Source organism: Oncorhynchus mykiss, chromosome 25, assembly GCF_013265735.2.
Source record: "Oncorhynchus mykiss isolate Arlee chromosome 25, USDA_OmykA_1.1, whole genome shotgun sequence".
Taxonomy (NCBI): domain Eukaryota; kingdom Metazoa; phylum Chordata; class Actinopteri; order Salmoniformes; family Salmonidae; genus Oncorhynchus; species Oncorhynchus mykiss.
This window is the reverse complement of record NC_048589.1, coordinates 14691007-14714146: the sequence shown is the minus strand read 5'-3', so window position 1 is coordinate 14714146 and position 23140 is coordinate 14691007. Positions and strand designations below refer to the sequence as shown.

Here is a 23140-nt window from a genome sequence, read left to right as displayed (position 1 = left end):
ATACATTGTGTGCAAAAGGCATGAGGAGGTAGGCGAATAATTACAATTTTGCAGATTAACACTGGAGTGATAAATGATCAGATGGTCATGTACAGGTAGAGATACTGGTGTGCAAAAGAGCAGAAAAGTAAATAAATATAAACAGTATGGGGATGAGGTAGGTAAATGGGTGGGCTATTTACCGATAGACTATGTACAGCTGCAGCGATCGGTTAGCTGCTCAGATAGCAGATGTTTGAAGTTGGTGAGGGAGATAAAAGTCTCCAACTTCAGCGATTTTTGCAATTCGTTCCAGTCACAGGCAGCAGAGAACTGGAACGAAAAGCGGCCAAATGAGGTGTTGGCTTTAGGGATGATCAGTGAGATACATACAGTACCAGTCAAAAGTTTGGACACACCTACTCATTCCAGGGTTTTTATTTATTTTTACTATTTTCTGCATTGTAGAATAATAGTGAAGATATCAATAAAATAACACATGGAATCATTTAGTAACCAAAAAAGTGTTGGCCACCCTTTGCCTTCATAACAGCTTTGCACACTCTTGGCATTCTCTCAACCAGCTTCATAAGGTAGTCACTTGGAATGCATTTCAATTAACAGGTGTGCCTTGTTAAAGTTCATTTGTGGAATTTCTTTCCTTCTTAATGCCTTTGAGCCAAACATTTGTGTTGTGACAAGGTGGGGGTGGGAAGATAGCATGGCATGAACAGCTCAAATAAGCAAAGAGAAACAACAGTCCATCATTACTTTAAGACATGAAGGTCAGTCAATACAGAAAATTTCAAGAACTTTAAAAGTTTCTTCAAGTGCAGTTGCAGATACCATCAAGCTCTATGACAAAACTGGCTCTCATGAGGACCGCCACAGGACAGGAAGACCTGGAGTTACCTCTGCTGCAGAGGATAAGTGCATTAGAGTTAACTGCACCTCAGATTGTAGCCCAAATAAATTGCTTCACAGAGTTCAAGTAACAGACACAACAGTTCAGAGGAGACTGCGTGAATCAGGTCTTCATGGTTGAATTTCTGCAAAAAAACAACTAGTAAAAGGACACCAATAAGAAGAAGAGACTTGCTTGGGCCAAGAAACACAAGCAATGGACATTAGAACAGTGGAAATCCAAATTTGAGATTTTGGTTTCCAACCGCCGTGTCTTTGTGAGATGCAGAGTAAGTGAACAGATGAAGCCTGGAGAAGTTTGATGGTGTGGGGGTGCTTTGCTGGTGACATTGTCAGTGATTTATTTAGAATTCAAGGCACACTTAACCAGCATGGCTACCACAGCATTCTGCAGCGATATGCCGTCCCATCTGGTTTGCGCTTAGCGGGACTATCATTTGTTTTTCAACAGGACAATAACCCAACACACCTCCAGGCAGTGTAAGGGCTATTTGACCAACAATGAGAGTGATGGAGTGCTGCATCAGATGACTTGGCCTCCACAATCCCCCGACCTCAACCCAATTGAGATGGTTTGGGATGAGTTGGACCGCAGAGTGAAAAGCAGCCAACAAGTGCTCAGCATATGTGGGAACTCCTTCAAGACTGTTGGAAAAGCATTCCGCACAAAACTGGTTGAGAGAATGCCAAGAGTGTGCAAACCTTTAATCAAGGCAAAGGGTGGCTACTTTGAAGAATCTAAAATATATTTATAAATAACACTTTTTGGTAACTACATGATTCCATATATATATTATTTCATAGTTTTGATGTCTTCACTATTATTCTACAATGTATAAAATAGTAAAAATTAAGAAAAACCCTTGAATGAGTAGGTGTCCAAACCTTTGACTGGTACTGTACTCATTAAGTATTTAGTATACATTATGTTAGTATGGGTATTCAAACACAGCTATGGTCTGTGGTCACTCAATTTGACCAAACACTGTGTATTATAAGTTATAATGTGAATGAAGTCGATTTTAAACCAGTAACCTGTCAGATATGCTGGCTCTTGTTTTGCCAGTCAAAAAGTCTTCCAAAACACACCAGTCCATTTCAGCACTTGGTGGGAAAAATTATTTGAATACCTCTTTGCAATTAAAGTGTCTTTTCGAGTTGAGTGTTCTCTATGCGGCTGTAGAAAGCAGCAGTCACTCTCATATCACTGTAATGAAGGCACCGTCCATGTGTGTGTTTTTCTAATATCGCTGAGACCCTGACATTAGTTCCATGTTGATTAATAGCTCTAATGCATGTGGTATTTGGCCTCTCTCCTCCCCCTCTTATGTGCTAATGTGACTTAGCTGGGATGACAGCCAGTGGCTGAGGCAGAACAAAACTGAAATATAAAAAGTCTGGAGTCGGATGAGCGCGAAACGCTGCACAGCTGACAGTAGGGATGTTCTCGCCAGTGACAAGCCAACCCCTCCACCCCCATACACTCTAAAGACAGAGTACACACACATACACACGCTCTTCTATCTCTCTCTTTTCATTTTCTCTCTCTCAACACCACACAAGCACACAGACCCCCCCCCCCCCTGAGGAACATGTGTGTTGGAGTGGGTCCATGGATCCCCCAGGCGGTTGCAGTGCCCTGGTAGTGGGGGTACGGGGTGGGCTCTGGGCCCTGGTTATGAAAGGGTTTGTTCAGACTGGTGTGTTCAGACTGGTCTGTTCAGGCTGGTCTGTTCAGGCTGGCCTGTGTTGGCTGGGGCTTGAGCTGAGGTGAACAGGCCAGGCAGCTGCTGCTCATTGTCCTTAATGACGGCTCCATCTGCTTCCAGTCTTTCCCGTGCCACAAAATTACTAACCCATTAAATCAACATGGAAACCCACTCCAAGTTCCTGATCCCTGCACTCTGTTTTTCTTGGCCAGTCTTGGCACTGCTAGAAGATCCAAGCCTCAGGCTGTGAACAACTGAACACACATCAGTGTGTGTGTATCACCAATACACACTCTCTTTCTACACTCTAGCTCTCCCTGTCTCTCTCTCTCTCTCTCTCATCGCTGACACACTGACACGCTGAGCTTGTACACTGGCTAAGAACATGAAAACTGTCTCTTGTTTCATTGTGTAACTTAAATGCGACAGCATTTGTCTTTTATCAAGGGAAAGGATACTACAACCTTCAGGTCAGCACAAGGAAATGCAGCTACCTCCTCTCTACTAACGCAATGAGGTACAGCATCTGGGTTGACCACTTACAATGTTTAACTACAAAATATGTTGACCGCCCTTTGAACCCCCTTTCAAACACAAGAGGCCTAAGTTCTTCAGCATGATCTTGTACAGTTTGTTGATACCAGGCTCTGTTAATGTGCCTCCAGTTGTTCCCGCAGCTGCTCTGCAGACGTGCTCTATAAGCCATGTACACTACAGTAGATACAGACCTGAGCTATGTGGAGTGTTGTAAGACGGAGTCAGTGAAAAGAGGAAAAGCCTGCTGTGCCTCTCCCACAGCTAACATCCCACTCTCACCCCCACCGCTCCAAGGTTAAGTACCCCACTGGTAATAGCCATGCTTTCGACAGCAGTTTGTGAGCCTGGATGCTTTGCTGAGCCCTTCTACCTTATTTGGTAAAAGGAGAGTTCAATCCCAGAGAGCCGCAGGGGCAGTGAAGGATTTGGGAAATGGGTTGGACCAAGTACGGAGCCCTGAGGTGCTCCGTACCTGCTGCACCATAGACGCCCTGCTGAGAGAGATGCTGAGGTGGCTCTGAGAGGATCTACCTGGGGCCTCGGGCCAGAAGAGAGGGAGGGAGGGCGAAGAGAGCGAGAAAGGCAGGCGGGTGAGAGGGAGGGAGAATTTGAGAGAATTTCTGAGGAATCGAAAAAGGGAAAAAAAATCACTTTCACCCATAATTCTTCTCTCCAAAAGAACGCTGTCATGCCCCCCATTTGTTTGTGTTCAGCAACATACTATACCGTTTGTTTTTAACGTTAGCTAAGCAACTCTGGCCATTCTCTATGTCCTGCAGCTGTAGATTACTGTGTAATCTGCGTTACGTTCCTCAGTGATGGAGTCCACAGATTCCTGCCAAAGCCAGGGATGGGTGAGCCGGTTGTTAGCAACGCTGCATCCAGTCTGCTGAAGAAGCAGTGTCTGTAATCTGTTCGGTCACAGTCCTCCTTTTCCCGCAGGAGTGTAGAGATTAAATACAGCTCGGCAACAGCGCCTCAGAATGCATGACCATGCCTGGAATTTCCATGTAATTGGTATCACACCGCAGTCCTCTCTCTGCCTCTGTCGGTTATAAATACCACACCTCCCAAAGGCAACCGCAGCCTGAGACGGCAGGGAGGGCTGGGTCAGGAGAATAGTAAGGTATGGAGGAGAAATTATATCTCTCTGCCGCTTTTTCTCTCTGTTTTGCTTGTAAATGTGCCTGAACAGCAAAAGGAGCAGATAAAGCTGATGCTTAGGTGTGTGAGTTCTGTGTAAAAGTCTGAATGAGGACGAGAGGCCCCGCAGAGCAGCCCTGGATCATGTAGTGGTATTCTGGGTAAGAGATGGGCCCCTCAGTGGCTGTAGAGAACAGAGCGGAGCAGGGAGCGGCACCACTACTCCCCCCTGAAGTAGCACCCTGGCATGGCACCAGCTGCATTACCAGCCATCTTGGAAATGAACTATTATCACGCTGAAGAAGAACACCTCACAGGACAGCTGAATGTAAATCCTTCTTGTCCGCCTGAAAAAAAACCCAAAAATTAGAATACAAACAAGATTTTTCTCTCAAATAGCTGCTTGAAGTGTATCTCTGGTCCCCCTAAACACAGCTCTTAAACTGAAGATAGTCTCTTAAATGTCAAAACAGTATGATTGTTGAACTCTGTGCAGAACACATGTCCACTTCTATGTGATCCTTCCTCGTCCATACGACTCTCACCGTAACGTTTGTGGAAGTGTAAACCACAGCAGATTAGGAAACCCTAGCCTTTATGGAAACTTCACAGGCTCTGTCTCTTGCCCTTTTCTGATTGGCAGCCTGGATGCTAAAGATGGAAAAACCCTGTTGGAATATCCAAATGGGCCTCAGTGATGGGCCTCACACAAATGGGCCTCACACAACAACACACACACAAAAAGAGCACTGAGAAGCAATGCAGCAGAGCCAGAGCCCAACCAGTGTTGGGGTTCAGCAGCTGGGCGGTGTGGGCCGCTGACTCAGGCGTTTCAGATGCAGCACGTACTGTACAATGAGGAGGAGATGGAGGATACCACAAGACAGATGATTCCCAGGGTTCTCAACAATGTCACTGCTGAAAAGAGAGTGGAATGGTACTGTGCCTTACTGCATATACACACATCCACACACACACCCTATCCATGTTTTAATACATCCTACTGTGCTTGTCCTCCAACCACCTTTTTCTTTTAACGGTTCCTTTTTTGGAAAGTTGGCAATGAGGCCCCAAAACCCTTGACAGGTGTCAACTGTGTTCCAAATCAGCCAGACTCCCCAGATACATATCTGGCACTCTACATTTCCTGCTACACTACATTTCATCACACTTTCTGGGCAAATTCAACTGGAGCAGCAGAGTTTCATGGGAAAGACTTGTTTTGATTCAATATAAATCCCGTCTCCGGGGGAGCTTTTTTTTTTTCAGGCTTACGTCATAAGGAATGTCTTTCCTCTGAAGCAGCTCGAGGACACCAAGAGCTATTTCCATTTTTGGAGTCTGTTCCATGCGCGGAGTATTGTCATTGAACTTTCCTCATTCAGGTTTAAAGGGACTTGATCCCCTTTTCCAGACATATTCTCAGAGGATTAGGCTTTGAGCCCCGACTAAAGCACTCTTAATCAAATCAAAATAAATAGCCCCCTTCACAAAAGGGACTCCACATTTTCCGTGTGTGTGTGGTGTGTGCGCACATGCATGCATGTGTGTGTCTTTTCTTGAATGTTTGTGTTTGTGACTCCTTTTCCAGCTGGTTCTGGAGTGTGTTAAGCCTAAATGCAGGGGTTTAAATGTGCGTTAGGAAGGCTGGTGCCATTATGGCTGCTGGGGCAGGAAGAAAGCCTTTACTGCAGATTACAGTGGCTCTCAAGTGTTTCTCAAACTCAAGCTTTGCAATTGTTCACATGGTGATTCAGCATCCCTCCCCTCCCATAGATGTCAAATCTGCAGCCAATATATCAATGGCTTCAGTAAAACAAACAACTGTATTCACAATTGCATAGATACACCCTTCAGAGGCTATTGAGACAAAAGTGTAATGATGTATGTGTCAGTTAAGCTGTTTCATCTGACATTTGCTTCTATTTCACATATGATGTTGATTTTCTATCACAATATAATCCTTGTGCTGTGACGCCGTAGCTGCATACTGTAATACTATGGTCATTTAGCATGCACTTTTATCTAAAACAACTTAGAGTTGACTCGTAAAGCATGTATAGAAGAGTATCCTTGTGTGCCAAGCCTCTAGGTTCTCCTCTGCGATGGATGCAGAGTGAATGAGAGAAAATTACTACATGGAACTAGCATAAGATAGATAACTGTCGTTTTATTTATGCTGAGGGATAAACGTACTGTTATTGTTAAACTGGCCTCTGCTAACTCCCAGATGTTCTATTTCTCCTCTGTCCTCAGGTAACTACCCACGTCCACCCAACTACGGTGGGACCCCCAGTGCCAACTACAGCGGTCCCGGCCCTGGCATGACCAACAGCCTGGGTATGAATGCCAGTAGCCCCATGCACGGCCAGGGTCCCGGGCAGCCCATGCCCATGGGCCGCAGTCTTGGCGCGGGCAGCCGACCCTACCCCAACATGGCCCCCAGCTCCCCCAGTATGCCCCAGCCGGCAGGCCCAGGGATGGGCCCTCCTTCACTGGGCAACGTCAACCGCAAGGCCCAGGAGGCAGCCGCTTCCGTTATGCAGGCCGCAGTCAACTCTGTACAGAGCAGGTGAGATGACATGTTCATTTTTTTCACCAGTGGTCTCTCTGATGATGTGTGATTTATGTGTGATTTGCGTGTGTGTGCGTGTGTGCGAGTGGGATCTGTGTATGAGAGTGACATTGATAGACAGAGAGAGAAGAGGAGAGGAATTGGGCAGAAGGCTGATCACATTCCTGCAATGTTCCAGTAATAATACTCTATTTGGAGAAGAGACTATTTTTACTACCCCCTGAAATAGTCTGCTAAAATGTGTGAGCACAGGGTATCACTCACTTATGTCACTACAGCAAAATATCTACAGTGGGGCAAAAAAGTATTTAGTCAGCCACCAATTGTGCAAGTTCTCCCACTTAAAAAGATGAGAGAGGCATGTAATTTTCATCATAGGTACACTTCAACTATGACAGACAAAATGAGAAGAAAAAAATCCAGAAAATCACATTGTAGGATTTTAAATGAAATGTATTTGCAAATTATGGTGGAAAATAAGTATTTGGTCACCTACAAACAAGCAAGATTTCTGGCTCTCACAGACCTGTAACTTATTCTTTAAGAGGCTCCTCTGTCCTCCACTTGTTACCTGTATTAATGGCACCTGTTTGAACTTATCAGTATAAAAGACACCTGTCCACAACCTCAAACAGTCACACTCCAAACTCCACTATGGCCAAGACTAAAGAGCTGTCAAAGGACACCAGAAACAAAATTGTAGACCTGCACCAGGCTGGGAAGACTGAATCTGCAATAGGTAAGCAGCTTGGTTTGAAGAAATCAACTTTGGGAGCAATTATTAGGAAATGGAAGACATACAAGACCACTGATAATATCCCTCGATCTGGGGCTCCACGCAAGATCTCACCCCGTGGGGTCAAAATGATCACAAGAACTGTGGGCAAAAATCCCAGAACCACACGGGTGGACCTAGTGATTGACCTGCAAAGAGCTGGGACCAAAGTAACAAAGCCTACCATCAGTAACACACTATGCCGCTAGGAACTCAAATCCTGCAGTGCCAGACGTGTCCCCCTGCTTAAGCCAGTACATGTCCAGGCCCGTCTGAAGTTTGCTAGAGAGCATTTGGATGATCCAGAAGAAGATTGGGAGAATGTCATAGGGTCAGATGAAAACAAAATATAACTTTTTGGTAAAAACTCAACTCGTCGTGTTTGGAGGACAAAGAATGCTGAGTTTCATCCAAAGAACACCATACCTACTGTGAAGCATGGGGGTGGAAACATGCTTTGGGGCTGTTTTTCTGAAAAGGGACCAGGACGACTGATCCGTGTAAAGGAAAGAATGAATGGGGCCATGTATCGTGAGATTTTGAGTGAAAACCTCATTCCATCAGCAAGGTCATTGAAGATGAAACATGGCTGGGTCTTTCAGCAATGATCCCAAACACACCGCCCGGGCAACGAAGGAGTGGCTTCGTAAGAAGCATTTCAAGGTCCTGGAGTGGCCTAGCCAGTCTCCAGATCTCAACCCCATAGAAAATCTTTGGAGGGAGTTGAAAGTCTGTGTTGCCCAGCAACAGCCCCAAAACATCACTGCTCTAGAGGAGATCTGCATGGAGGAATGGGCCAAAATACCAGCAACAGTGTGTGAAAACCTTGTGAAGACTTACAGAAAACGTTTGACCTCTGTCATTGCCAACAAAGGGTATATAACAAAGTATTGAGATAAACTTTGTTATTGACCAAATACTTATTTTCCACCATAATTTGCAAATAAATTCTTAAAAAATCCTACAATGTGATTTTCTGGATTTTTTTTCTGATTTTGTCTGTCATAGTTGAAGTGTACCTATGATTAATATTACAGGCCTCTCTCGTCTTTTTAAGGGGGAGAACTTGCACAATTGGTGGCTGACTAAATACTTTTTTGCCCCACTGTATATATATATATATATATATTCTTGCGTTCATTTTGCAGTCAACAAACGATTTGTAATCATGTTCCGGTCCCCCGCCCGGCGGCTGAATCTAGTTGATGTAGGGCTTCTATCTATCTGGAAGGCATTTGAAGCACAACCTCTCTGGTGAAATTATGTCCAGTGGAATATTGTGTTAGAGACTGAGTAGCAGTAGAAAAAACAGAGAGTCGTTACAATGAACAACAATGCACTGTGTTGCCTTGGAAAACACTTAACAAGATTTCAAGTGCTCAAAACATGTCCTTCACATGTACAACACAACACCGAGCTACTTAGGAAACTCAACATAAAAAAGCAGCGTTGTGAAGAACCTTGACACATATCAAGCAGTACATATTTATAGGGCCGGGACAATACCAGTACCGCAATATTTTTTCCATGGCAAAAATGAAAGCATGAAGCAGACCTCACTCTTTGGTCCTTTAAAAACGTGCTGTATAAAATGCTGTGTGCTATTGTAAGGTGCTGTATTTATTTTCTTTGTCAACCTTGTGTTCTGTTTCATTGTGTTCTTGAACGTAGCCCTGTCTTTCATTTTTGTTCATAGATTTCACCTGTGTTAGTTACTCACCTAGTCTTATCAGCTCTTTATTTAGTCAGGTTCATTCTGTTTGTGCCTTTTTGAGGTATTGTTCGTTTTGACTCTACTAAGCCTTTTCTTAGCTCATTTGTGAGAACCAGTTATAGCCTTCAGTCCTAGTTTTGATTCACCTGCCTATTTGCCTACCTGTGTGTGACCGATTCCTGCCTTCTGCGAAAATTAACACCTGCCGCGCTCTGCGCGTGAATCTACACCTTTTTCTCCCTGAGTATTCATTACAGCTATAGCTTTGAAAATAAATGTGACTCTGGAGGACAATATAATGTTTGTTTCCAACATTAGGGCTGTTTTCCTAAGTTAAATCCGCTTTGTGTTTTGTTTCCTTGCTACGATACTCACAAGTATCGCAATACTGGTATCGTCCCGGCCCTACTTATTTATGTACTTACAGTATTTATGCTAAATGGAATGGGGAATGGGTAGATGGGTGTTATTTAGCTAGTGTGCTTGACTGTTTAATGAGTGAGTGCTTCCCAGAGCAGGGCAGATATGTGAGGAGGAAGGGGTGGGATTGTGTGTGGGCAGTAAACTCTGGCTGAACCCTATCTTGGGAGTATTTGTAAAGATGGACCAGTCTTTAAAATGGTAGGAGGAACAGAAGTGGTCATACTGAGCAGCTTGGGGCTTCGCCTTCTGAAGCAATGCAGACAGGCGGAGGCCAATCACCAATGCTTCTGCTGAAGTGGCCTTGTGAATGTGTATCCCTATTTATGTACAGAATATCATTAATTGAAATGAGTTTCGGCCTCCCCCAGGTTCTCTGGCAGGCTATTCCAAAGGCTGGGAGCATAGTAACTAAAGGCTGTCTCTCCATGCCTCTTGGTTCTAGGCTTTGGGATAGTTAAAAGGCCAGTGCCAGAGGACCTGAGGGACCTACTGGGTACATAACTTAAAAGCATGTCTGACATGTATTGGGGTTCAAAATCGTGGCTTGATTTAAAAACCAATAGAAGAATCTTAAAATGTATTCTAAAACTCACAGACAGCCAATGTAGACTTTAAACCAGTGTAATATGTGCTCTCCGTCTGGTCTTGGTCAGTACCTATGCTGAAGAATTCTGTGTATTTTGCAGTTGACCAATGGCTTTTTTGGCTAGACCAGACAGGAGAGCATTACAGTAGTCAAGCCTTCTTGTAATAAAAGCATGTATGAGTCTCTCTGTATCAGCCTGAGAAACGGCCGCACCTTGGCAATGTTCCTCAAGTAGTAAAAAGCTATTTTGGTCACATTCCTACTGTGTGATTCAAAATTAAGTTCAGAATCTAAAATGACACCTAGGTTTTTTTTACATGGTATTTTATCTTTATGTGAATTCAAATGTGCGGCCAGATTCTTTCACTGAGCTTTGGCTACAAAAAGTACCTTGGTCTTGTCTTGATTTAGCTGGAGGAAGTTGTGAGCCATCCAACTATTTAAATGACTTATACAATCTAATCATTTATCTCTGGAGCTAAAATCCTCTGGTGACACAGAAATGTAAAGTTGTGTATCATCTGCGTAGCAGTGAAAATCAATGTTGTGCTTTCTGATAACACTGCCAAGGGGTAACATATATAAACTGAACGTCACCGGACGCAAATTCAAAACCTTGTGGAACGCCACTTGTGATATCTATTTTCTCTGAGTTATGTTCACCAAGGGTGACGACAACTCTTGACCGGTTAAATAGGTCCGAAACCAATTTAGAACTGGACCGGAGAGGCCAACCCACCTCTCCAGTCTGTCCAGAACGACATCATGGTCAACAGTGTCGAATGCAACACTTAAACCCAAGAGTACATGAACAGAAAGCTGTTTGGCATCTGTGTTCGCTCTAAGATCATTTAGCACTTCAACTAAGGCTGTCTCTGTGCTGTGGTGGGCACGAAAACCAGAATGGAATTTTTTTAAATACAGTTGGCACTTAAAAAAACATTTAGCTGTTTGAAAACCAATTTCTCCAGAATTCTGCTTAAGAATGGAAGGTTGGAGATTGGCAGAAAATTGCTAGGAGCTGAAGAATATAGATTACTTTTCAGAAGGGGTTTCGCCATAACAGTTTTTAGTGCAGTGGGGAAAGTGCCTGTGAACAGGCAGTGATTAACAATAGCCTTCACTTCTTCAGATATGCAATTAAAAACTGTTTTGAAGACTTGTGATATCACTTTCCTGAGCACGTCTGTGTCAACCAGGGAAAATACATCCAGATTGCCTTTGTGTGTTAGGCTGACTAATACTCAGCCTAATGTTGGTTATCTTATCTCTGAAATATGCCGCAAACTCATCCATCACATTTAGATGTGGAGGAAAGTTCACATAGGTTTGCGGGAGTAGGATTTGTCAGGCCACCGGTGGTGGAGAAGAGCACTCTCTAATTATTCTGATTATTACTGATCAAGTTGGAAAAATGTGCCCGTCTGGCATTTCTAATTGTCTTGTTATATATGCCAAGTTGCTCTCTCAGAATAGCATAATGTACCAGATAATGGTGATCAGATAAAGCAACGTCAACAATGGAGGATATGTCAATAGAGAAAGCCCTTGGTAATAACCAGGTCCATCTAGAGTGTGGCTGTGGTTATGGGTAGGCACAATAGCATGTTGGATAAAGAGAATGAAACAAAACACGTTTCATATTTAAAGAACTCATTTGGATGAATTAATAGGCCTACAATAATAACAATGATAAAACAAAAATGATTATAAAATACGAGAAAAGAAACAAAGGGGGAAAAAAGTGCATCCTACCTGAATAGCGAGTTGCACCGTAGCCTGCATTTGGCCGTGCCAACATTCTTCCTTTTTTCCTTTTCAGTTAGTGGCACCAGCCCATGATTTGGTCGCACCAATTTATTTTCAGGGCCTATCATCTTCTAAAGTCATGTACAGTGCTTTATTAAAAGTGTTATAGACTACTGAGATGGAATTGAAGAAATGTGTTGTTTCGTCATCTTGTGATGTGATTACACATTTATAATGTGCAACCTAATCTAGAGATTATCATGCATGTTTGATAGACACTTACAATATTGTTTTGAAATGTTACTGTTAAAATAGGGCCGAATTTTTATTCAAAAAAAATGTCAATAGAGATGAATTTGACTGCATCTTTATGTGCTCTAAGGTCACAGGCTGATATATTTGGGGCTAATTCGCCACCTGAGGAAGTGGAAACTCAAAACACATTAGCTAGATCACGAACTCTGAAGATAATACCCACTCAAAGTAGTCATGTACATTTCATGTAAAAAGAAAAATATCAAAAAGCCTACCGTCCAATACAATACTTTATTGAGGTTAATTCTACAGGTACAGTGCACATTCATCAATGTTTCAGTAAAAGTGCCATCCGCAGTCCCTGGGCAGGTTATTAAAAACTATTACAATAACAATACAGACAACATGGGACAAGCACACGTAGCAGGCAGACAGACAATAGCACAAAAAAACAACAAAATACATAAAAGCAACAGACAGTGTTTACACACCTCACAAGATACGTACAGACAGTACAACAGACAGTGTTTACACACCTCACAAGATACGTACAAACAGGACAACAGACAGTGTTTACACACCTCACAAGATACGTACAGACAGGACAACAGACAGTGTTTACACACCTCACAAGATACGTACAGACAGGACAACAGACAGTGTTTACACACCTCACAAGATACGTACAGACAGGACAACAGACAGTGTTTACACACCTCACAAGATACGTACAGACAGGACAACAGACAGTGTTTACACACCTCACAAGATACGTACAGACAGTACAACAGACAGTGTTTACACACCTCACAAGATACGTACAGACAGTACAACAGACAGTGTTTACACACCTCACAAGATACGTACAGACAGGACAACAGACAGTGTTTACACACCTCACAAGATACGTACAAACAGTACAACAGACAGTGTTTACACACCTCACAAGATACGTACAAACAGGACAACAGACAGTGTTTACACACCTCACAAGATACGTACAGACAGTACAACAGACAGTGTTTACACACCTCACAAGATACGTACAAACAGTACGACAGACAGTGTTTACACACCTCACAAGATACGTACAGACAGGACAACAGACAGTGTTTACACACCTCACAAGATACGTACAGACAGGACAACAGACAGTGTTTACACACCTCACAAGATACGTACAAACAGTACGACAGACAGTGTTTACACACCTCACAAGATACGTACAAACAGGACAACAGACAGTGTTTACACACCTCACAAGATACGTACAAACAGTACAACAGACAGTGTTTACACACCTCACAAGATACGTACAGACAGGACAACAGACAGTGTTTACACACCTCACAAGATACGTACAAACAGGACAACAGACAGTGTTTACACACCTCACAAGATACGTACAAACAGTACAACAGACAGTGTTTACACACCTCACAAGATACGTACAGACAGGACAACAGACAGTGTTTACACACCTCACAAGATACGTACAAACAGGACAACAGACAGTGTTTACACACCTCACAAGATACGTACAAACAGTACAACAGACAGTGTTTACACACCTCACAAGATACGTACAGACAGGACAACAGACAGTGTTTACACACCTCACAAGATACGTACAAACAGGACAACAGACAGTGTTTACACACCTCACAAGATACGTACAAACAGGACAACAGACAGTGTTTACACACCTCACAAGATACGTACAAACAGGACAACAGACAGTGTTTACACACCTCACAAGATACGTACAAACAGGACAACAGACAGTGTTTACACACCTCACAAGATACGTACAAACAGTACAACAGACAGTGTTTACACACCTCACAAGATACGTACAGACAGTACAACAGACAGTGTTTACACACCTCACAAGATACGTACAAACAGGACAACAGACAGTGTTTACGCACCTCACAAGATACGTACAAACAGGACAACAGACAGTGTTTACACACCTCACAAGATACGTACAAACAGGACAACAGACAGTGTTTACACACCTCACAAGATACGTACAAACAGGACAACAGACAGTGTTTACACACCTCACAAGATACGTACAAACAGGACAACAGACAGTGTTTACACACCTCACAAGATACGTACAAACAGTACAACAGACAGTGTTTACACACCTCACAAGATACGTACAAACAGGACAACAGACAGTGTTTACACACCTCACAAGATACGTACAAACAGTACAACAGACAGTGTTTACACACCTCACAAGATACGTACAAACAGGACAACAGACAGTGTTTACACACCTCACAAGATACGTACAAACAGGACAACAGACAGTGTTTACACACCTCACAAGATACGTACAAACAGTACAACAGACAGTGTTTACACACCTCACAAGATACGTACAGACAGTACAACAGACAGTGTTTACACACCTCACAAGATACGTACAAACAGGACAACAGACAGTGTTTACACACCTCACAAGATACGTACAAACAGGACAACAGACAGTGTTTACACACCTCACAAGATACGTACAAACAGTACAACAGACAGTGTTTACACACCTCACAAGATACGTACAGACAGTACAACAGACAGTGTTTACACACCTCACAAGATACGTACAAACAGTACAACAGACAGTGTTTACACACCTCACAAGATACGTACAGACAGTACAACAGACAGTGTTTACACACCTCACAAGATACGTACAAACAGGACAACAGACAGTGTTTACACACCTCACAAGATACGTACAAACAGTACAACAGACAGTGTTTACACACCTCACAAGATACGTACAGACAGTACAACAGACAGTGTTTACACACCTCACAAGATACGTACAAACAGGACAACAGACAGTGTTTACACACCTCACAAGATACGTACAAACAGTACAACAGACAGTGTTTACACACCTCACAAGATACGTACAAACAGTACAACAGACAGTGTTTACACACCTCACAAGATACGTACAAACAGGACAACAGACAGTGTTTACACACCTCACAAGATACGTACAAACAGTACAACAGACAGTGTTTACACACCTCACAAGATACGTACAGACTGTACAACAGACAGTGTTTACACACCTCACAAGATACGTACAAACAGGACAACAGACAGTGTTTACACACCTCACAAGATACGTACAAACAGGACAACAGACAGTGTTTACACACCTCACAAGATACGTACAAACAGTACAACAGACAGTGTTTACACACCTCACAAGATACGTACAGACAGTACAACAGACAGTGTTTACACACCTCACAAGATACGTACAAACAGTACAACAGACAGTGTTTACACACCTCACAAGATACGTACAGACAGTACAACAGACAGTGTTTACACACCTCACAAGATACGTACAAACAGTACAACAGACAGTGTTTACACACCTCACAAGATACGTACAAACAGTACAACAGACAGTGTTTACACACCTCACAAGATACGTACAAACAGTACAACAGACAGTGTTTACACACCTCACAAGATACGTACAAACAGTACAACAGACAGTGTTTACACACCTCACAAGATACGTACAAACAGTACAACAGACAGTGTTTACACACCTCACAAGATACGTACAAACAGTACAACAGACAGTGTTTACACACCTCACAAGATACATACAAACAGTACAACAGACAGTGTTTACACACCTCACAAGATACGTACAAACAGTACAACAGACAGTGTTTACACACCTCACAAGATACGTACAAACAGTACAACAGATAACATGGAAAGTGGCAATACACAGCTAGGGATTATGTTCACAAGTTTGATTGGCCTTTAGCCATGTCTTTATGTTTTTTGTGTGAAGGTGTGATAGGTGGTGCAGTTACGCGTGTCTGGTGGCAGTGTGTTCCAGACATGGGAAGCTCTCACAGAGAAAGCAGATTATCTGAAAGTGCTTTTCCTTGAGGGTACAGTCACCTCTCACGGCGGTCACCTCTTACGGCAGACCTGGATCTGTTGCCGTGGGTTTGGCTTTTCTGTTTAACAAAAGTACTAGGTGGGGCGGAGTTAGGCCATTTAGGATCCTGAAGACAAATCAAATCAAATCAAACTTTATTTGTCACATGCGCTGAATACAACACGTGCAGACCTTACCGTGAAATGCTTACTTACAAGCCCTTAACCAACAGTGCAGGACAAGACAATGAGCTTATGCTTTCTGAGGATGTAACAGTGATGATGTTTATTGGGCTTTCTATCAAGGACTTTGAGAGCCTGTTTTTACAGTAGACAGAGTGAATTGGTTTTAATGTTGTACGGCAAGCTTGTTCCCAACTAGTCAAGCAGTATGTTAAGTGAGGGAGTATCATAGCATTGAATTACAGCTTTGCTGCCTTTATAGTCAAACAATTTCATATGTATCGGAAATTAGCTAGGTTGAATTTGGTTATTTGAGTTACCTTTTTAACCTGCTTTTTAAAAGAGAGGTTGGAATAAAATATGATGCCAAGGTACTTAAAAAATTGGATACCACCTGGAGCTTGTCCTCTGATACATAGATAGCTGCCTCAGTAGCGTCATTGCTCACTCTGACATACTGAGTTCTGCCTCCGAGGTATGATTTCATCCATCTCACGGCATCCGGGGAAAAGTTGAACTTGGACAGTTTTAGTGATGAGACCCTCATGGTCAACAGTATCAAAGTCTTTCCTTAGGTCTATAAACACTGCCCCAACAACATCCCCTTTGTCCGTTTCTGTGGAGTGGTTTGCTCTGAAGCCAAACTGCGTGGGTTGTGAAGGGGCTGTTGCTGAGGTGGACCATCGTTTACTCTCCTACACATTTTTCAGTAACCTTCGACACAACAGGTATTATACTAATGGGCCTGTAGTTACTCACGTCAGCAGGGTCACCTGATTTAAAGATGGGTGTTATTATGGCCGACTTCCAGACCCTTGGAAACACCCTCTGACCAATAGATGTGTTGGTGACCTTAGTAATGGGGCCAGTGAGTCACTCTTTGTAGTTGTTAAAGGTAGAGTCCAGCCCAAACACATCTTTGGCTTTAGAGTTCTTTAGTGAGCTAATCACCTTGTTCACCTCTGACTCAGAAACCTCCCTTATGGTGAAGACAGGTTGAGTGTCATACACTGTCACTGACCAAGAAACCAGTGGAGTGGTTCTGTGTCAGTACCTTGACACAGTCAACAAAGTATGAGTTGTTGCTATTTTGCTATTTTGCCTGCATCCTGTGTTAAACTGCCATTCACATTGATTTGTAGTCTTTTTGCAGTGTTACTATGGTCTGAATTTCCCTTAGCTTCACCAATTATGTTGATAAAAAAGTTGGCCTTGGCCTGTCTGATTTCTTTCATCACATTATTTCTCAACATGGTAAAAACCTATGTCTGTCATGCTCTAATTTGGACTTCCACGCTATTTTTAGGTCATGGTCTCGTTCTTTCATCAGTTTCCAGATTTCTCTATTTAGCCAAGGAGGAATGCTCTTTTCGCCAGGTTTGGATTTGGTTTTCTTTAGGAAGGCATTTATTGTAGTCTGGATTGTGGATAGAAACATCTGACTGTCAGCTTCCACATTTGTATAGGACAGAAGACCATTCCAGTTAATTCCCTTAATTGCGTATTCAAATAATTTAATTCAGCCTTAGGTATCCTGAGCTGATCCGGTTTCCTAACAGTAGAGAGGTTAAACCTGTTCAGTAGAGAAGTTAAACCTGTTCAGTAGAGAAGTTAAACCTGTTCAGTAGAGAGGTTAAACCTGTTCAGTAGAGAAGTTAAACCTGTTCAGTAGAGAAGTTAAACCTGTTCAGTAAGAGTGGTTAAACCTGTTCAGTAAGAGTGGTTAAACCTGTTCAGTAGAGAAGTTAAACCTGTTCAGTAGAGAGGTTAAACCTGTTCAGTAGAGAAGTTAAACCTGTTCAGTAAGAGTGGTTAAACCTGTTCAGTAGAGAAGTTAAACCTGTTCAGTAAGAGTGGTTAAACCTGTTCAGTAGAGAAGTTAAACCTGTTCTTAGAACGCTTTCTGGCTATGAGTGTCAGATTATGGTCAGACAGCCCAGTAACAATATTGAATGATTGTCACTCTCGCTGGTTTATTACTGAACACCAGATTAATCTGTGTTTTAGTAGAAAAAGTCATAGCTGTGTAAGGTCAAAGGTATTAGTGATCCATTTGAGGATTTTCATAATTAATGTTAAAATCTCCCATTAAGATGACCTCTATCCCAAAATCACATTCCCTAAGCATATTAAACTGATAAAAAAACACACTTTTGGTGGAAGGTGGTCTGTACACGCCAATAAGTTTAAAATATATTTGGGGGGGACAGTTTAACGTTTGGCCAGTATATTCTAGTTCATTATCACATGACCAATCAATATGTTTACATCGGATATGTTCTTTAATTTAAATCATCGTTGTAGCCTAATGGCCTGCTACTCAGGGCTCTATTGTCCCTCCATCAGGTCCTAATGGCCTTCCACTCAGGGCTCTGTTGTTCCTCCATCAGGTCCTAATGGCCTGCTACTCAGGGCTCTATTGTCCCTCCATCAGGTCCTAATGGCCTTCCACTCAGGGCTCTGTTGTTCCTCCATCAGGTTCTAATGGTCTGGTACTCAGGGCTCTATTGTCCCTCCATCAGGTCCTAATGGCCTTCCACTCAGGGCTCTGTTGTTCCTCCATCAGGTCCTAATGGCCTGCTACTCAGGGCTCTATTGTCCCTCCATCAGGTCCTAATGGCCTTCCACTCAGGGCTCTGTTGTTCCTCCATCAGGTTCTAATGGTCTGGTACTCAGGGCTCTATTGTCCCTCCATCAGGTCCTAATGGCCTTCCACTCAGGGCTCTGTTGTTCCTCCATCAGGTTCTAATGGTCTGGTACTCAGGGCTCTATTGTCCCTCCATCAGGTCCTAATGGCCTTCCACTCAGGGCTCTGTTGTTCCTCCATCAGGTTCTAATGGTCTGGTACTCAGGGCTCTATTGTTCCTCCATCAGGTTCTAATGGTCTGGTATTCAGGGCTCTATTGTCCCTCCATCAGGTTCTGATGGTCTGGTACTCAGGGCTCTATTGTCCCTCCATCAGGTCCTAATGGCCTTCTACTCAGGGCTCTGTTGTTCCTCCATCAGGTTCTGATGGTCTGGTATTCAGGTCTCTGTTGTTCTTCCATCAGGTTCTGATAGTCTGGTACTCAGGGCTCTGTTGTTCCTCCACCAGGTTCTAATGGTCTGGTACTCAGGGCTTTGTTGTTCCTCCATCAGGTTCTGATGGTCTGGTATTCAGGGCTCTGTTGTTCCTCCATCAGGTTCTGATGGTCTGGTATTCAGGGCTCTATTGTTCCTCCATCAGGTTCTGATGGTCTGGTACTCAGGGCTCTGTTGTTCCTCCATCAGGTTCTGATGGTCTGGTATTCAGGGCTCTATTGTCCCTCCATCAGGTTCTGATGGTCTGGTACTCAGGGCTCTATTGTCCCTCCATCAGGTTCTGATGGTCTGGTACTCAGGGCTCTGTTGTTCCTCCATCAGGTTCTGATGGTCTGGTATTCAGGGCTCTATTGTCCCTCCATCAGGTTCTGATGGTCTGGTACTCAGGGCTCTATTGTCCCTCCATCAGGTTCTGATGGTCTGGTACTCAGGGCTCTATTGTTCCTCCATCAGGTTCTGATGGTCTGGTACTCAGGGCTCTATTGTCCCTCCATCAGGTTCTGATGGTCTGGTACTCAGGGCTCTATTGTCCCTCCATCAGGTTCTGATGGTCTGGTATTCAGGGCTCTATTGTCCCTCCATCAGGTTCTGATGGTCTGGTACTCAGGACTCTATTGTCCCTCCATCAGGTTCTGATGGTCTGGTATTCAGGGCTCTATTGTCCCTCCATCAGGTTCTGATGGTCTGGTACTCAGGGCTCTATTGTCCCTCCATCAGGTTCTGATGGTCTGGTACTCAGGGCTCTATTGTCCCTCCATCAGGTTCTGATGGTCTGGTACTCAGGGCTCTATTGTCCCTCCATCAGGTTCTGATGGTCTGGTACTCAGGGCTCTATTGTTCCTCCATCAGGTTCTGATGGTCTGGTACTCAGGGCTCTATTGTCCCTCCATCAGGTTCTGATGGTCTGGTACTCAGGGCTCTATTGTTCCTCCATCAGGTTCTGATGGTCTGGTACTCAGTGCTCTATTGTTCCTCCATCAGGTTCTGATAGTCTGGTACTCAGGGCTCTATTGTCCCTCCATCAGGTTCTGATGGTCTGGCATTCAGGGCTCTATTGTTCTTCTGACCACTCTGTGGAAATACAAATTAAATCTAAAATCACATCAAACACTTCTCATCAATACAGTAGGCCTATCTTACTTTTAAAACTCACCTCACTGTGGTGATCAATTTGTCTTTAGTACACAATTGGTCTAGCCTATGCTCCAAAATTAAGCAAATTCTAGTAATTGTCTTTGTGTGTGTACTGTATTGTTATGCATACTGGGTGGAGTGTTTACCTTATGCTATGCTCCAATCTTTCTACTAATAAGTCCAGGCGAGAATATATAGGCCTAGGCAATGTTATTGGTTCATTGATTGTGCTGATGGTGGCTTATGGTTAGCCTACAATCATAGTGAATTTGTATTTTATTTTGAATAGCCTAGTAAAAGGTCATTTTTTATATTTTCATAATTAATAGGCTGACTCATTACCTTTAGTTACAAAATCTCAACACTTTGTGTCTTCATCTCCTCTTCTTTCTCCTTCATTCCTTTCTCGAGCGCGCAGACAGGGGCTGTCAATAGTTTAATTTGTTTGGTTGTGAAAACATGTTACTTGGTTTACAAAATTAAGCACTGGGTAGCTGCAGGAACAGGGTTGGAGAGCCCATGGCATACAGAGTTTGGACGGAATATCACCTATCGCAGAGCGAGAGTCAGGCATGCTCCTCAAACAGTGGTTGATGCTTTGAGTGAAATAACCGGAGAATAGCCTACCAGGCATGATTGAAGAAACGAACCGGCGGGAAAGCGGCCTCTATTTGCTATTCATACGGATGTCTTTTTTCCCCTGCCCCTGTTCCTGCCCATTTGATAACGGGCCATTCTAAATTGAAACTAATTTTACATATTGGTAAAGACAAGATTCAATTGAGAATAGTCTGAAGCAGTGGAAACGCGTTCTCTGGAGTGATGAATCACACTTCACCATCTGGAAGTCCGATGAACAAATCTGGGATTGGCAGATGCCAGGAGAACGCTACCTGCCCAAATGCATAGTTCCAACTGTAAAGTTTGGTGGATGAGTAATAATGGTCTGGAGCTGTTTTTTGTGATTCAGGCTAGGCCCCTTAGTTCCAATGAAGGGAAATCTTAACGCTATAGCAGACAATTACATTCTAGATGAGTCTGTGCTTCCAACTTTGTGGCAACAGTTTGGGAAAGGCCCTTTCCTGTTTCAGCATGACAGTGCCCCAGTGCACAAAGTGATGTCCATACAGAAATGGTTTGTCGAGATCGGTGTGGAAGAACTTGACTGGTCTGCACAGAGCCCTGACCTTAACCCCGTCAAACACTTTTGGGATGAATTGGAACGCTGACTGCGAGCCAGGCCTAACCGCCCAACATCAGTGCCCGACCTCACTAATGCTCTTGTGGCTGAATGGAAGCACGTCCCCTCAGCAATGTTCCATCATCTAGTGGAAAGCATTCCCAAGATAGTGGATGCTGTTATAGCAGCAAAGGGGGGATCAACTCCATGATTTTGAAATGAGATGCTCGAGGAACAGGTGTCCAGTCCACATACTTTTGGTTATGTAGTGTAGCTTAGCAGTTTCCGATAGGTGTTGGAGGAATTGTGTTTGTTACTTCCAAGCGATTCAGACAAGCAGGGAACAAGGTAGACTTGGCCATTATTCAGGTCATCGAGATATGCTGTTTACTGTCCACTCTGCCCCCCCCCCCCCCCCCCCCCCCGATCCATATGCAATCACAATGGCCATTTCGCGTTTCGTATCTCAAAGCCATATCAAATATCTTTGTAGTTGCTATTGAGCTCATAATTGAGAGTTGAGCAATAACAAGTATACCTACAGAAAGATGAGAACATCCTATCCCCATCTGTGACAACAGGATAGCTGTGTTTTCCCAGCAATTGGATTTAAAAATGTTATACAATCAGAACACTTTTCTTTCTCCCTAAGCATTTTTTCCACCGGGAAAGAAAGAGTAGCTCGCTCGACACAGCAGCAGGCTCCAGCCTAACAGGTACAGGGGCAGACAAGCAGACACTTTTATTACAGGATTCATGAAGATAACGTACTTTAATGTTTGGCCAAATCATGGTTTTAGCCTTCTAAAAAATAGCACGTTTTTAGTTAGGTGAATGAATGTGCAGCCCACACCGATGCAACCAATATATGTTTTTCCTGCACAGCCAAGTCAAAGGGTTGCCAAATGTGACTAAATGCTCGCAGTCTGGAGCCCTGCCTAGTAGGCTTTTCACCATAGGCATACTCTAACTTTTGTTTTACTTTAATTAAAAAGGCCTCCATCTTCGCAATCAACAGTAGCCTGGGCCAAGGAAATGTTTACTAGGAAGTCAGAAGTTGAAATCAGAAGTTGAAGTCGGAAGTTTACATACACTCAATTAGTAATTGGTAGCATTGCCTTTAAATTGTTTAACTTGGGTCAAACATTTCAGGTAGCCTTCCACAAGCTTCCCACAATAAGCTGGGGGAATTTTGGCCCATTCCTCCTGACAGAGCTGGTGTAACTGAGTCAGGTTTGTAGGCCTCCTTGC

The 23140-nt window shown here is 43.3% G+C and overlaps 1 protein-coding gene across 2 annotated transcripts in view; it reads left to right on the top strand.

The window, feature by feature from the left end:
* Positions 1–23140, top strand: part of LOC110505402 (AT-rich interactive domain-containing protein 1B) — a 223576-nt gene that overhangs the window by 167895 nt on the left and 32541 nt on the right. For both annotated transcript variants that reach the window (XM_036962211.1, XM_021584599.2), the window contains exon 8: positions 6549–6864. In XM_036962211.1, the coding sequence (XP_036818106.1) occupies positions 6549–6864 (316 nt within the window). The remainder of the gene's footprint in view (positions 1–6548; positions 6865–23140) is intronic.